Source organism: Mastomys coucha, unplaced genomic scaffold (genome assembly GCF_008632895.1).
Source record: "Mastomys coucha isolate ucsf_1 unplaced genomic scaffold, UCSF_Mcou_1 pScaffold5, whole genome shotgun sequence".
Taxonomy (NCBI): Eukaryota; Metazoa; Chordata; class Mammalia; order Rodentia; family Muridae; genus Mastomys; species Mastomys coucha.
This window is the reverse complement of record NW_022196911.1, coordinates 95,821,374-95,836,850: the sequence shown is the minus strand read 5'-3', so window position 1 is coordinate 95,836,850 and position 15,477 is coordinate 95,821,374. Positions and strand designations below refer to the sequence as shown.

General features: G+C 41.8%; 3 protein-coding genes across 13 annotated transcripts; 2 read left to right on the top strand and 1 right to left on the bottom strand.

The window, feature by feature from the left end:
* Nucleotides 1-1,877: 1,877 nt before the first annotated feature.
* On the bottom strand, nucleotides 1,878-2,540 carry LOC116078359 (keratin-associated protein 4-2-like). 2 transcript variants are annotated; one of them, XM_031353554.1, is made up of 3 exons: nucleotides 2,329-2,540; nucleotides 1,979-2,163; nucleotides 1,878-1,903 (listed from the first exon to the last, which is right to left on the bottom strand). In XM_031353554.1, exons 1-3 carry the CDS (start codon nucleotides 2,538-2,540, stop codon nucleotides 1,878-1,880), a joined length of 423 nt encoding a protein of 140 aa, XP_031209414.1. The 2 variants fall into 2 exon arrangements, with proteins under 2 accessions (XP_031209414.1, XP_031209413.1); XM_031353553.1 differs by having other exon boundaries at nucleotides 1,878-2,206; nucleotides 2,297-2,540.
* Nucleotides 2,541-7,231: 4,691 nt separating this feature from the next.
* Nucleotides 7,232-7,969, top strand: LOC116078358 (keratin-associated protein 4-4-like). 7 transcript variants are annotated; one of them, XM_031353552.1, is made up of 3 exons: nucleotides 7,232-7,383; nucleotides 7,459-7,539; nucleotides 7,630-7,969. In XM_031353552.1, exons 1-3 carry the CDS (start codon nucleotides 7,232-7,234, stop codon nucleotides 7,967-7,969), a joined length of 573 nt encoding a protein of 190 aa, XP_031209412.1. The 7 variants fall into 7 exon arrangements, with proteins under 7 accessions (XP_031209412.1, XP_031209411.1, XP_031209410.1 ...); XM_031353551.1 differs by having other exon boundaries at nucleotides 7,232-7,413; nucleotides 7,459-7,704; nucleotides 7,795-7,969; XM_031353550.1 differs by having other exon boundaries at nucleotides 7,232-7,353; nucleotides 7,489-7,969.
* Nucleotides 7,970-14,724: 6,755 nt separating this feature from the next.
* Nucleotides 14,725-15,372, top strand: LOC116078360 (keratin-associated protein 4-3-like). 4 transcript variants are annotated; one of them, XM_031353557.1, is made up of 3 exons: nucleotides 14,725-14,861; nucleotides 14,922-15,041; nucleotides 15,087-15,372. In XM_031353557.1, the coding sequence occupies exons 1-3, from the start codon at nucleotides 14,725-14,727 to the stop codon at nucleotides 15,370-15,372; spliced, it is 543 nt and encodes a 180-aa protein (XP_031209417.1). The 4 variants fall into 4 exon arrangements, with proteins under 4 accessions (XP_031209417.1, XP_031209418.1, XP_031209416.1 ...); XM_031353558.1 differs by having other exon boundaries at nucleotides 14,922-15,116; nucleotides 15,282-15,372; XM_031353556.1 differs by having other exon boundaries at nucleotides 14,922-15,372.
* The last annotated feature ends 105 nt before the right edge of the window (nucleotides 15,373-15,477 follow it).

Here is a 15,477-nt window from a genome sequence, read left to right as displayed (position 1 = left end):
TATATATACACATATATATATATATATGTATATATGAGGGTATTGGGTCTCCTGCAGTTATAGACAGTTGTGATCTGCCATGTGGATATGAGTCAAACCCAGGTCATCTGGAAGAACAGCCTCTGCTCTTTACCATTGAGCCATCACTCCAGCCCCAAGACCAAAAAAAGTAAACACCAAAAGATCCAACCAACAATGTGTAAATTATACAAACTGATACTTTCAAAGAGAAAAATCATAGAGAACCACTAAAAACATAGAAGATGGCTGAATATTTTAAACCATCAGGGGAATGTAAATCATACTATACTGAAATTCCACTATACCATAGTCATAATATCTATCATTGTGTAGACAGAAAAAAGTGGTAGGATGGATGCAAAGGAGTGGGACCCTTATACACTGCCAGTGTGAGTGTAAACTGATCCCAATGGAAATCAGTTCAGTTTTCTCAAAACCTAGTGGAACCCTCAGGTGATCTGGCTATGCTTCTCCTGGGTGTGCTCAGATGGGCACTGAAAGCAACAATACACTTGAGATGCCAGCGCACCAGTGTTTATGGGGAGCTACTTACTAGGGTCAAGTCCTAAAATAAGCCCAGTGTATATAAGTAGATGTACACAATGGAGAATTATTCACCCAGCAGGAAAGATGAAATCCTATCTTGCAGAAATAACACCTTGTTATGCAAAATAAATGAGCCTCAGGATGAGAATCATGGGATGTTGTCTCATATATGTGAAATTTACCCCCAAAGGAGTGAAAAAAGTAGGAGAACTGATCTGGAAAAGGATTAGAGTCATCAGGAGGGCAGAGAGGGGATGACTGTCAAGGAGAGTAAGCCAGCATACCTGAGATAAGATCACTTTCTATACACAGGAAAATGTCATAACGAAACCCACTATACTGCTACATTATTAAATACTAAGTGAAAACATTCTGGCTTTTTTTTTTTAAATCAACAAAAAGACTGAAGACGGCTAGTGTAATACAACTGTACAAATATTGGACTACGGGTTCATGGGATAGATCAAAGCAGTAGGTAGCAATCCTGAGATTAGTAAGCCTTGACACTGTACAGCCATTGTGTTGTCTCGGTATGGGTGTTGGGTGACACACAGATGGGGAGAAGGGGTTCTTGAGTTGTTTCAGCCTCGAGGCTGTGTCAGACACGGTGGAGAGTGGTGGTGGATCTGAAGAAGTTACTTGGGTATTTAAACATGAAAGATCATACCAGGCAAAGAGGAACCTCATTGGGGAACACAATGAGCAGAACAGCATAGGAGACAAGTGGTTCCCATGACACCCACAGACTCAGGACAGTCACGGGGACACCCTTCTTCTTGGGAGGAAGTGTGGGAGAGCAGGTGGCCACAGCTCTATTTCACTGCTTGAGATCTGTGCTAGGTGGCTTCACAATCCTTCCTATAGAACACTCTTCCACTAGAGGTGGTCTGGGAGAAATGTGTGCTTGCCATATGAGATCTTCCTATGTAAGAAGATGAGGGAACAGAGCAGACACATCTGAAGTCATCTGCAGTGCTCTTAGCATTGTTAGAGATGAGCAAAATAAGTAGAAGGCATGAGACATATGTATTGTTGTATGCTTGTAAAACTATGATTTATTTAAGATGGGGGAAGAATCTGTTTTTGAAAACGGGTAAGGAAACAAAGTATAGGGATGAGGAATGTTTACAGATTTCACAAAAAAAATCCATCTTGTGTTCATTGACAAAGACACAGGGACAATATAGTTAGAAGGTTAAAAATCAACATATTAAGAGAGAGGCTTGACTGGCCTCGTGGGCTTGCATTCATACATGGTCTACATCAGGAATGCTGGGTGATGAAGAGCAGAAGACTATGAGTGATGGTGCTCAGCAGCAAGAACCACTAGAGCATGCTGGGCGGCAACAGGTGGTCCTGCAGCAGGTGGTCTGGCAACAGGTAGGGCGGCAGCAGCTGGACACACAGCAGCTGGGCCGGCAGCAGCTGGAAATGCAACAGGTAGGACGGCAGCAGCTAGATCCACAGCAGCTAGAACTACCACAGCAGGGGCGGCAGCAGCTGGGGCGGCAGCAGGTGGGCTGACAACACACAGACTGGCAGCACTGGGGTCTGTAGCAGCTGGACACACAGCAGCTTGGGCGGCAGCAGCTGGGCCTGCAGCAGCTAGAAATACAACAGGTGGGGCGGCAGCAGCTAGAAGTGCAGCAAGAAGGCCTGCAGCAGCTGGACACACAGCAGCTTGGGCGACAGCAGCTGGGCCTGCAGCAGCTAGAAATGCAACAGATGGGGCGACAGCAGCTAGAGGTGCAGCAAGAGGGCCTGCAGCAGCTGGACACACAGCAGCTTGGGCGACAGCAGGAAGGCCTACAGCAGCTAGAAATGCAGCAAGAAGGCCTGCAGCAGCTGGACACACAGCAGCTGGGGCGGCAGCAGGTGGTCTGACAGCAGGTGGTTTGGCAGCAGCTGGGCTGGCAGCAGCTTTGGCCACAGCCCTCCTCAGAGCAGACAGAGCCACAACAGGAGCTGACCATGGTGTTAGAGGTGGAGGTTCTTGGTAGGTTTACAAGAAGGTGGGTAGAAGGTTTGGAAGTGGGAGTCTCCCTGCCCACATCCCCTTTTATACCCTGCTGAGGGGCTGCTGTCCTCACATGCAGCATTCCTTCCTTGTTATTGTTTGTGTTAATAAACAAGTGGTTATCAAATTAGGCACGTTTCATTTCCTGGCTAAATTGATGGAAAACACAATTTCTTTTCCTGTGTTAAGAGTCACCATCAGCTCATGATGAACTGTCTCTTAAGTGTCCTTTTTGCCTTAATTTCTTCCAACTATCAAACGACCCTGTGTATCTAGTCACTATATGATTCAGTCTCATGGTGGACGGCTCTACTGTCTGCCCTGAGATAATCATGATTACTAAGGACCTAAAATTGTTTCTAGTAATGTTGGTGGATAAAGATTCATTATTCCAACAACTTATCCACAGTGGGTACTAAGGATTTGAATACCAAGACCATAAACAGGAACAAAGAAAGGTTTTCCTTCTCTGACTCCTACATTTGCTGTACCAATTTCCAAGTGGGAAACTGAATGGGGAAATGTCAATGTTTATCCACAACCTCCTTTTGTCAGAAAACCTTTAATAGTCATTTATGGGGCCTATTTTTCCTGTGGGTCACGGACCTCAAGTGTCTCACAAAATTCAGGTTTCTCTGCTATGGTCAATGGAATTATTTCTCTCCATTTTTGTCTACTGTCTTAATAGAGCATATGAAGTCAAACCCTAACTTTTCCAAGATTGACCTTGCAACAACATCTGATAATCAGGTAGCACTGCCACTTAAGGTAATTTAAGCCCAAACGTCCTTTTTCTGATGAATCTGAGCTGGAAACTCTCCTGTTTCATGTTTCTAGTGATGGACTAGATTCTCTTCTGAATACTCCTTTTATACATGTATATACTTATATAAATGTGTATATATATATACACATGGGTATATATATATATATATATATATATATATATATACACATGGGTAGGTTTTGTGATTATATATTATACAAACTTACATATGTGATATATGTGTAATACATATGTGATATATACATTCATATCAAATATTCACATATTTAAATACATTCTTAAATATTTACATATGCAAATGTTTGATTGTTATGCATATATAAGATGTAAATAGAATATTTATAAGTATCTATTGTAGGACAAATGCTTAAAGGGCATGAGCAATCATCCAATTAGCTAGATGAATTATGTTTCAAAAATGAGCAATGCTTCAGTCCCTCTGCTATCTTCTGTTGGTCAAGAAACAGACAGACAGGGAGTAACAGTGTAATAATACTATTAAGTTATTTAATTAGAACTATTTAGTGGCCAGGACCTTTGCAATATTTTTATGACATTCATATGCTCAGCCAATACTTAGTCTACAGGCTTTTTCTCATAGTCTCATATTTGTGGAGCTTGAAAAGATGAAGGATTTAAATAAGTGTATGGCCTGGGTAAGAGTTTCCCCAGGATTACTGCAGTAACAAGGACACCTCTGCTTCCACATGACCACACATAGGAAGATTTCTTAGTTACTAGTGGAGTTATAGAACCCAGTCCCAACTGGTACATGTAGAATATAACTCCTGTACTTAAGGCTGGGGGAATCATTGTTAAAGAGGAAGTAGAAAGATTGTTATAGCTAGGGAGTTAGCTATGAGATTGTGACTCCTAGGAATGTCAGAAGCTCCACCCATGGAGTCTCACCAACATTGCTACCTAAACATGAGTTGAACAAAGACAACAGCAATAGAGTATGAACATGGATGGGGGAAAGCCCATGATGTCTCCCTTACACAGAGCAGTGCAGTGAACATAGGAATGATCTAAGTGGGAGAATCATCTTTCCCATGGAAGAACACATCAACTGGCTATCCAATAACATATTGTCATTCTTGAAAAACATACATATACTGGCTGAAATTTATTTATTCAAGGATTTATATATATACTAAACATACATACACAAAGAAAAAATGATATAATTGCATTATAACTTCAAAACATAAGATAATAATAATAATAATAATAATAATAATAATAATAATAATAAATGTCTTTTGGGCTTTGGAACAAGGCTTGCCTAGCACCACACAAGGTACTGGGCTCAAAGACACATCACAAAATAAAAAAAAATGAGCACCTTTTCTTCACTTAAGTAGGCAGAGTAATATTCTCATTGTGGGCTAGTACACAGATAACCATAGTCTCTAACCTGTGCTTCTTATGTTTGGCTGCATGGGAGACAGCCACAGAGTATTATAATCTGCCAAATTCAGTCTCATGCCCTGAATAATATCCGGTTAATTAGCCTGAGTACAAGCAACTTTTAGAAGTTCACAGGAGAATCCAGTGAACCCTTAGACTTGCAATTCCCCCACTAAACTGCCCACATGGCCTGCATTTATATCCTCTGTAATATTCAACCATTACTACATAGTGAAATAATGCTGTCTCTTCATTATACTAGGCAAGACTCATATCAAATACAACAGACCCCCACTGATGAAAATAGACCAACATGGAATAGAGTCTTCTGACTAGACTTGTTTTAAAAGAACAAACTACCAAACAGAAGAGATACAGGAGTAATATAAACGTAATTGTGAATTAATAATAGTGATTCCCCGTCCCTGGCAGTCAAAGCTTGATTTTCTATTGTTCCATGTCATTAATGTTGTTTAAGTCCTGTGAGTTCTAGAGGGATGTAAAATATTCAGAAGGATGCTTGGTATTTCAGTCTACTGTGTTCAAAATGCAGGGGTTCTAAATCACACACACACACACACACACACACACACACACACACATACACAAAATGTACTATTAGTTAAATTACTGCTATGGAAACATATTTTTGTTTTGTTTTCTGTCCACAACTAAAATAAGCACAGATACATGTTATATGGGCAATTCAGTGGTGAGGATCCCAGATTTCACTGCCCATTGGGATAATCTAAGGAGGCCCATTAACTATGGACACCAAGTTCAAGTACACAGCAAATAAATGAAATGCCTTCTACAAAAGAGCCAGATACAGTGACTTGTATATTCCCCAACCCTGGAGGGGCTCAACTTTGAGCCACTAAGGACTTGTGCTGGTGGAAGGTTTGTGAGTCTGTATACATTAATTTCCAATGAAAATCCGTGGTCATTTTACCTACAAGGAAAGGGCTTACTTAATCTTCTTAAACAGAAATAAAACTTTTTTTTTTTAAAATCAATAAATACAGTCTTCATCCAGTACCTTTATTTCATTTGTGGTCCTTCTAATAACAGTGAATCAAAACAACAACAACAACTCTCCTACATGCATCATTGTTTAAATTATACATACTATCTACTTTACAACTAAAGCCAAAGAAAACACAAACAGATCAAATGTTTGCTAAGCGAGTATGATAAAAATTTATGCAATATGCTTGGTCATCAAATGGTCTTAATTAAGGCTTTTAATGATGTCACCACATAGCTACAGCAAGTCTCTGCCTGCTTCCGTAACAACAGACCATGAATAATGTGCTGGTAGCTTTCCTCATTTTTAGAAGGCCTAATCACCTGGACACTTGGGTGGGAGTTTTGCACACCTTAAATCATTAATGTGTCCTGACTACAGATAAATAACAGCTGATAGCCTTTCAAATAGATGTTTGCTTTTTCAAATTACTCATTCTTTTTTCCATTTTTTTCATAGGATGCCCGAAGGGTGAAGTCTAGTCCACCTACTTGAGTAGAGACAGGGAGACAGGGGTGAGGACCTCCACAGACCTAGGAGATCCAGAGCCAAACAGAACATGAGTCACGAAATCGATCATCTAACTGAAGTTACAACTTAGAAAAGAAAGAGCTTGTATCTGGAGTTGCTATCAAGGTAAGACGGCTAGGGTAGCAAAGACAGGGAAAAAAAAATCTCACATGGTAGAAGTAAGGTGCCTAGGTTTGAGGCTGAGCTGAGCTGTGGCCCATTTCCTTCTCCTAAGAGGCGATGAAACTGAGTGTTATGGTTTTGTTTCTGAAAGAAAAATGATCATTTCGTTTAGTTTTCTACCTAAAATTGTTCTGTATTTCTCATTGAACAATAATCTAGAAAGTGAACCATGGTCCACACGGGGTAGGAGGTACAGCTTAAGAGGATTCCTATTCTCATACCATTGGTGTTTCTGTGGTCAAGCATTCTGTGCCAGTCTGACCCATTATGAATGAGCCATCAGTATAGTAAAGTTTTATTCTTCTGGGTCAGCAGAAACAATTATGGACCTGTAATACCAATGATTATCTTAGGATAGACAGCAGAGCCATCTACTATGAGGCTGAATTATAGAGCGACTAGAAATATGATGTCATGGGACAATTGTTTGGAAGAAACTAAAGCAAGAAAGACATGTTGGGGATGGTTCAGCTAGAGCTGATGATGATTCTTACTACCAGGAAAAGAAACTGGGCTCCCCAATTACCTTCATAATTTAGCAAGAAAAAAAAACCCTAATTTGATAACCACGTATTTATTAACACAAACAATAACAAGGAAAGAATGCTGCATGCGAGGACAGCAGCCCCTCAACAGGGTATAAAAGGGGATGTGGGCAGGGAGACTCCCACTTCCAAACCTTTCAACCCACCTTCTTGTAAACCTACCAAGAACCTCCACCTCTAACACCATGGTCAGCTCCTGTTGTGGCTCAGTCTGCTCTGAGGAGGGCTGTGGCCAAGGCTGCTGCCAGCCTAGCTGCTGCCAGACCACCTGCTGTAGGACCACTTGCTGCCGCCCCAGCTGCTGTGTGTCCAGCTGCTGCAGGCCCAGCTGCTGTGTGTCCAGCTGCTGCCGCCCCAGCTGCTGTGTGTCCAGCTGCTGCAGGCCCAGCTGCTGTGTGTCCAGCTGCTGCAGGCCCAGCTGCTGTGTGTCCAGCTGCTGCAGACCCCAGTGCTGCCAGTCTGTGTGCTGCCAGCCCACCTGCTGCCGCCCTAGCTGCTGTCGCCCCAGCTGCTGCATTTCTAGCTGCTGCCGCCCCTGCTGTGGTAGTTCTAGCTGTTGTGGAACCAGCTGCTGCCGTCCCACCTGTTGCATTTCTAGCTGCTGCAGGCCTTCCTGCTGCCGCCCCAGCTGCTGTGTGTCCAGTTGCTGCAGGCCTCAGTGCTGCATCTCCAGCTGCTGCCGCCCCACCTGCTGCCAGCCCACCTGCTGCCGCCCTAGCTGCTGCCGCCCCACCTGTTGCATTTCTAGCTGTTGCAGGCCTTCCTGCTGCCGCCCTAGCTGCTGTGTGTCCAGCTGCTGTCGCCCCAGCTGCTGCATTTCTAGCTGCTGCAGGCCTCAGTGCTGCATCTCCAGCTGCTGCCGCCCCACCTGCTGCCAGACCACCTGCTGCCGCCCAGCATGCTCTAGTGGTTCTTGCTGCTGAGCACCATCACCCACAGTCTCCTGTTGTTCATCATCCCACCATTCCTAATGTAGACCATTTGGGAGCTGTACCCCAAGATGCCAGTCAAAGACTCTATTCCAACTCATAATGATTTTGGCCTCCAAATATACTGTCCCTACACCTACCTGTCTGTTTATTATCTGTCTCTAAAATAACCACAAGTTTAAATTTTCTCCTAAATCTGTAAAGTTTGACCTTATTCCCATGGACAAATTTGTTCTTTACCATATTCCTAAAAATAGACATTCTCTTATATATTAAATAAATCTGAATTTTGCAGGTACACAACTATATATCATGTCTCGTTATTTGTCCTCTCAGATTATTTTCCTCATCTATCAAGTTCTGAGCTGATTTCTAAGTACAAAGACAGCACATGAACTTGGGTGTGCCAACACTGCCCCTGTGGCACAGCTCCTCCTACTCAGAAAGATGCTTTCATAGAACAAAGGCATGGTCCTGTGTGCTAAGAACTTTCTCTGGTTAAAGAGGCAGCAGTAGGTAGGAGATTGAAGACTCTTAGCCCAGAGTTCTCACAGTGAGGGGGTTGGATGATCAGAAGCCATTACTCAGTCAAGTGACCACAGTTTTCCCTGAGTCTTCAATGGTGTGAAGCCCAGTGCTACTGGAGGTGTTCTGCTCACACTAGTCCTGCTGACTTATGTCACTCCGTACGGTCATCTCAATGCTTCCTTATTACTTTCCTGATAAGCTAGTTGTCTCAACTCCCTTGTTGCCAAGGACAAGCACCCTAACACCCATGTTCCCAACACCAGTGCCCTTTCCCTCCTGCAGAAGTCTAATATATTATGGAGAGTTTCATGGGCTCAGGATCAAGTCTTGATTTTTGCTTCACTGAACTCTAAGTCTCCTGAACATAGTTCCTATTTACTGAATATATTATTTTTCAATTCTTTAATATTTGAGTTTTAATATCTCTTCTGAATATTGATTTTTCTGGGCAATGAATAGATGCTAAAAATTTTTCTTTTTCCAGTCTATCTCTGAATTCTGTAATTTATTTTTTGATGAGACCCATCATTTTGAAATTTTGTTTTTATATTTTTTTCTTTTGTTGTTTCTACTTTCCAACCTTTGAGTTCAATGTTTTAAGCATTTGGAGTGAGGACTTGTCTGGGGGGAAGAGCAAGGATTAATTTCAGTAGTCTACATGTGAATTTCCTGTTTTCCTAACACAAGTTGCAAAAGTGACCCTCAGTGCTAGAAGGCCTGCCAGGACAGGGTCAGGTACTGATCTGAGACAGAGCATTGGAGGAAGGTCAAAAGCTGATCCCCTCTGACCTTTAAGTCTCTGTTGCATTGGGGACCCAAAAGCTGATGGCTTCTAGAAATGTCACTCTTGCTATTCTAGAGCCAAAGGATGATAGCTTCTGGCATTTAACTCCTGCTGATAGAAAGTCTCTTTTCTCTTTGAGCCAAGAGGCTCAGTGTTCATTAACTCTCAGTAAGCCAGAGAGCAAAGCAAAGCAAAGCAAGTCAGGCACATGCACACGCACATGCACATGCACACACACACACGCACACACACACACACACAGAGTGGATGAAGCAGAAAAAGACTGCACCACCATTTTATTGTTGTTCTTAGTTTTTATATTTTCTCAGGATAATTGATTGCATGGTTTTTAAATGATTTTTACATCCAGTAAGTTCATAGTAAATGTAAGGCAATAGTTCATGTCATAGATCAATAAGGTTTAAAGTGTTATAGCAAAATTGTTTACATCTCTTTACATTAAGACTAGTAACTGACTAAACATTCATTATCTGTTTTCTGGCTTCATAAGTTCACTGTAATTTAAAGTAATAATTTTTATGTCATAACTTAGCACAGTTTTGTCAAGAGGCAAATCATCTGCCTTGTGTCTTAGTATTTTGAAATCTTGTGTAGATAAACTAGTCCACCATTTATTTTCTATTTTCACATTTACAATAAATAACCCATCCCCACTTTATGACCATTAAATACCAGATAATGGCCTCATTCCTAATCTAGAGGGAATGTTTTCCTAGATTTATTCTAAGCCTGTTTTCTTTTCCTAGTGCAATTTGTCTGACACATGAAGTTTTACAGAGCTCTATTTGCAGCTTTTATTCTACAAGGGGTTTGAAATTACTTGTATCAATTTAGGAGTTCTAAGAAAGTATTATCAGGAATTATGAAATCATCAATTTGTCTACACAGCATTACTACATGGAAGTACATCTGCATAATGATTCTGCAATAGATCTGTCCAACACAGTATGTAAATACCCAGAAAATCATTAAGCTAGTGGCAGAAAAAGCATATCAACAACAAAAAGCAATCCTGGCATGACGTCTCTGTGGACTTCGCCTCTACAGCACATCCATCTCCCAGCCATGCAAAACAGTGAGCTTTCTCCAGAAAACTCAGTTGTTTGCCAAAGCCTCTCCTAGATGGCTTCTGACATTCCCCCCAAATCTGTTCATAGCAAATTTATTAAAACTCAGAAGGTGTGGGTTATTTCTGGATCTGCTATTACATTCCATAGATCTACATATTCAAATCTTCTTATGTTGTACTGTTCTGTTACTGTTACCACTCCTCTACAGGCCAATTAGAGGTTGTGTATGATGCCTCCTACAATTAATTCAATAAGAAAGAAAACAGTAAATCAGTTCCAGCAATAAAAGGCCCAAGTCTTCGCCTTCAAATACATCACCAAATACCATCTACAATTACATTGATTTTCTTAAAATGAAATGCTCCTTGGGTGTTTGTAAAGCAAACCTAAAATTTAAGAGAAAGAAGAGGAGAAGGGAAGGAAGGAAGGAAGGAAGGAAGGAAGAAAGAAAGAAAGAAAGAAAGAAAGAAAGAAAGGAGATGGAGGGATGGAAAGAGACAGAGAGAGGAGAGGGGGAGGGGAAGAAAGGGAAGAAGAGGAGAAGAGAGAGGGGAGGGGGATAGGGAGAGAGAGAGGGAGAAAGAGAGAGAGAGGGAGAGAGAGAGAGAGAGAGAGAGAGAGAGAGAGAGAGAGAGAGAGAGAAAGAGAGAGAGAGAGAGAGATCAGGAACTAAGCATTTTTGGGTGTAAAGACATTTTGTTTTGTGTTTGTTTTCTATTCTGCTGTTAGCATTTTTAAAACTATGTTATATCTAAGCTGTCAGGGAAGGAATATTGAAAGCAAGCAAATAAATGTCTTGAGCTGCAAGATATTGTATGTCATGTTCAAACTTTAACAGACAAGCTCTTAGGTAATCAGATTAACAGGGCGGCACTGAAACATTCAAAGAGTATTAAGTCACTAAAAACAAAACCAGGAGGAGAAATTTTGTTTTAACTGAAAATAGGTATTTTTCATATAATATATTCTGATTATGGTTTTCCTTCCCCAGTTCCTTCCAAATCTTCCCCAACACTCCACCCATCCAAACTTACACCCTTTCTTTCTTTCTCCTTTATTAAAATACAAGCGGGAATCTAACAAATTAATACAAAAAATAAGATAAAATAAAAAAAAATGTGGAATAGAATGGTATCAAAAAAGGAGAAAAATATCCATAGAACAAGCACAAGATACATAGATAGATAGACAGATAGACACACTCACAGACATAAAAATTCCATAAGAGTAGAAACCATAATATGCATGCAAAAGGCCTATAAGGGGAAAAATAAAGAAAGAAATCAAAATGAAAATACCACCTACACAAATTATTTAGACAAGGAATCTTCAAAAATGCCTCTGAGTTTGTTTTGTGTTAGCCATCTGCTGCTGAGTACCGGGCATGCCTTTTTGAATGGTTTGTATACCCTGTGAGCTTTATATAAGTTATATGACCCTGTAAGTCCCATTTTCCAAGTCTAGGAAACTGAGCTTTGTATAAAAGAATAGAGATAGCCCAGATACCAGCCACCTAATTTGTGTATCTAGCCCTGATGCTAGTTATTAATTTTGTTTTATTCAGGTAAATTTCAGCAAAAATTTATATAGTTCTATCTCTTCTGTTTAGTGGTTTCTTCTTTTACAGCAAACCCAGTCATCTGGCTCCACATTGACCCACTCTCATTAGTGTGGGTCTCTCCTGGTGGCTACGAGGTCTTCCTATGTTCATGAAGAGACTTCGCATTACTTCATTGTACTCAAAGTAACTGTTGAATATTACAAGTGGCACAGATGCAGATGATATGGGCTGTTTGATGGGCTACTTTCTTTTTTCCCCATTAATTAATTTATTTATTCACTTTTCATTCCAATTTCAGCCCCCCTCCTCTCAGACCGTGCTTCGCTGTAGGGAGGAGGAGATTCTCCTGGGTACCATTCTACTCTGGTGTTTCCAGTAACTACAGGACTAGGCATAACTTCTCCCACTGAGACCAGACAGGACAGTCCAGTTAGGGGAACAGAATCCTCAGGCAGGCAACAGAGTTAGGGACACAGCCCCAGATCCAGTTGTTGGGGGACTTGCATGACGACCAAGTTGTATATTTGCCACCTATATACAGGGTGCCTAGGTCCAGCCCAAGTATGCTCTTTGTTTTGGTGGTTCAGTTTCTAGGATTTCCCCCAAGGATCCAGGTTAGTTTACTTTGTTACTCTTCTTCTGGAATCCCTATCCCCTACGTGTCCCTCAGTCCTTTCCAAAATTCATAATGGCCAACCAATGACTGGTCTAACTTCATCCCATGGGCAAAAACCAATCCCTGACACTATTAATGATACTGTATTATACTTGCAGATAGAACTTAACATAACCGTCCTCTCAGAGGATCTATCCAGCAGCTGACTGAAAGACATGCAGAGACCCACAACCGAATGTTAGATAGAGCTCAGGGAGTTTAGTAACAGACTTTCAACTCTAAGGGTTCACTAGGATCACTTGTAGAATTCTAAAAATTGCTGATAATCAGACTATTTTAAAGTATTTGACAGTTTGTAATACTCTGAAATATATAGTCAAATTCTCCCAATCTGATCATTCCTAAGTTCCTTGTACTGCTTTGTGTAGGGTTGAGACATCATGAGCTTTAGCCTATCCATGTTGATATGTCTGTTGCTGTTGTACTTGTTCAACTCATGTTCAGCCATGTTGGTGAGACTCTATGGGTGGAGCTTCTGACATTCCTAAGAGTCACAATCAATCTCACAGCAAACTCCACCATGCTCTGGCTGTAACAATGTTTCTACTCTCTCTTCAGCAAGATCCCCCAGCCTTAGGTCAGGAGTTATGTTCCAGATGTACCAGTTGGGACTGGGTTCTATAAATCCACTAGTAACTAAGAAATCTTCCTATGCATGGTCACGTGGAAGCAGAGGTGTCCTTGTTACTGTAGCAATCCAGAGGAAACTCTTATCTAGGACACTTACTTATTTAAATCCTTCATCTTTTCAAGCTCTACAAATATGAGACTATCAGAAAAAGCCTGTAGACTAAGTGTTGACTGAGCATATTAATGTCATAAAAATATTGCAAAGGTCCTGACCATTAAATGGGCCTAACCACGAAGTTTCTTAATTTATTGCTGTTATCACACTGTTACTCCCTGTCTGTCTTCTCTTGACCAAGAGAGGATAGCAGAGGGACTGAAGCACTCCTCATTTTTGAAACATAATTCAGCCAGCTAATTGGAAGGTGGTTTGTGCCCTTTAAGCATTTACTGTGTCCTGCAATAGAAAACTATCTTTATTTTATTTATGCATATATATGCATAAATTTATGATATATATAATATTTATGACATATGCATATATATCACATGTAAATCAAACATGTTTCATCTAAGTATTATGATAGATAATCACAAAACTGACACATGTGTATATATGTGCAATGTGCACATTAAGAAATGAGTCTAATCCATCATTTGAAACATGAAACAAGAGAGCCTCAAGCTCAGAAACGCAGAAGAAACAGAACATTTGGTTTAAATTAGCCTAAGTAATAGTACCACATGGTTATCAAATGTTAAAAAGTAAATCTTAGAAAAATCAGCATATGATTGTATAGCTTCTGTTAACCCAGAAGGAGAGTTTGACAAAATGGAGAGAAATATCCCACCGGCCAGAGCTGAGAAACCTGAACTTTGTGAGACACTTGAGGTCTGTGACCCACGGGAAAGACAGGTCCCATAAGTGACTAATAAATATTTTTCTGACAAAAAAATGGGGGTGGATAAACATCAACACTTCCCTTTTCAGTTTCCCACTTGGAAATTGGTACAGAAAATGTAGGAGTCAGAGGAGGAAAACCTTTCTTTGTTCATGTTTATGGTCTTGGTATTCAAATCCTTAGTACCCACCTGATCCACTGTGGTTGGAATAATGAATCTTTATCCACCAACATTACTAGAAACAATTTTAGGTCCTTAGTAATCATGATTATCTCAGGGCAGACAGTAGAGCCATCCACCATGAGACTGAATCATATAGTGACTAGACACACAGGGTCATGTGACAGAAGAAATTAGGGCAAGAAAGACACTTAGAAGATGGTTCATCAAGAGCTGATGGTGACTCTTAACACAGGAAGAGAAACTGTGTTTTCCATCAATTTAGCCAGGAAATGAAACTTGCCTAATTTGATAACTACCTGTTTATTAACACAAACAATAACAAGGAAGGAATGCTGCATGTGGGGACAGCAGCCCCTCAGCAGGGTATAAAAGGGGATGTGGGCAGGGAGACTCCCACTTCCAAACCTTCCAACCCACCTTCTTGTAAACCTACCAAGAACCTCCACCTCTAACACCATGGTCAGCTCCTGTTGTGGCTCTGTCTGCTCTGAGGAGGGCTGTGGCCAAGGCTGCTGCCAGCCTAGCTGCTGCCAGACCACCTGCTGTAGGACCACCTGCTGCCGCCCCAGCTGCTGTGTGTCCAGCTGCTGCAGGCCCAGCTGCTGTGTGTCCAGCTGCTGCAGGCCCAGCTGCTGTGTGTCCAGCTGCTGCAGACCCCAGTGCTGCCAGTCTGTGTGCTGCCAGCCCACCTGCTGCCGCCCTAGCTGCTGTCGCCCCAGCTGCTGCATTTCTAGCTGCTGCAGACCTTCTTGCTGCCGCCCTAGCTGCTGTGTGTCCAGCTGCTGTCGCCCCAGCTGCTGCATTTCTAGCTGCTGCAGGCCTTCCTGCTGCCGCCCTAGCTGCTGTGTGTCCAGCTGCTGCAGGCCCTCTTGCTGCATCTCTAGCTGCTGCCGTCCATGCTGTGGTAGTTCTAGCTGTTGTGGATCCAGCTGCTGCCGTCCCACCTGTTGCATTTCTAGTTGCTGCAGGCCTTCCTGCTGCCGCCCCAGCTGCTGTGTTTCCAGTTGCTGCAGGCCCCAGTGCTGCATCTCCAGCTGCTGCCGCCCCACCTGCTGCCAGACCACCTGCTGCCGCCCAGCATGCTCTAGTGGTTCTTGCTGCTGAGCACTGTCACCCACAGTCTCCTATTCTTCATCATCCTCCATTTGTGATGTAAACCCATTTGTGAGCTGAATCCCAAGATGCCAATCAAAGCCCCTGTTCCAAGTG

Excerpts from the sequence above, each read along its gene's own strand:
- LOC116078359 (XM_031353553.1), bottom strand. The coding sequence starts at position 2,540 with ATGGTCAGCTCCTGTTGTGGCTCTGTCTGCTCTGAGGAGGGCTGTGGC. Across the intron at positions 2,207-2,296 it reads CACCTCTAGCTGCTGTCGCC|CTAGCTGCTGCCGCCCCACC; the intron begins CCATCTGTTGCA and ends CTTGCTGCACTT.
- LOC116078358 (XM_031353546.1), top strand. The coding sequence starts at position 7,232 with ATGGTCAGCTCCTGTTGTGGCTCAGTCTGCTCTGAGGAGGGCTGTGGC. Across the intron at positions 7,414-7,458 it reads TGCCGCCCCAGCTGCTGTGT|GCCCAGCTGCTGTGTGTCCA; the intron begins GTCCAGCTGCTG and ends CAGCTGCTGCAG.
- LOC116078360 (XM_031353555.1), top strand. The coding sequence starts at position 14,725 with ATGGTCAGCTCCTGTTGTGGCTCTGTCTGCTCTGAGGAGGGCTGTGGC.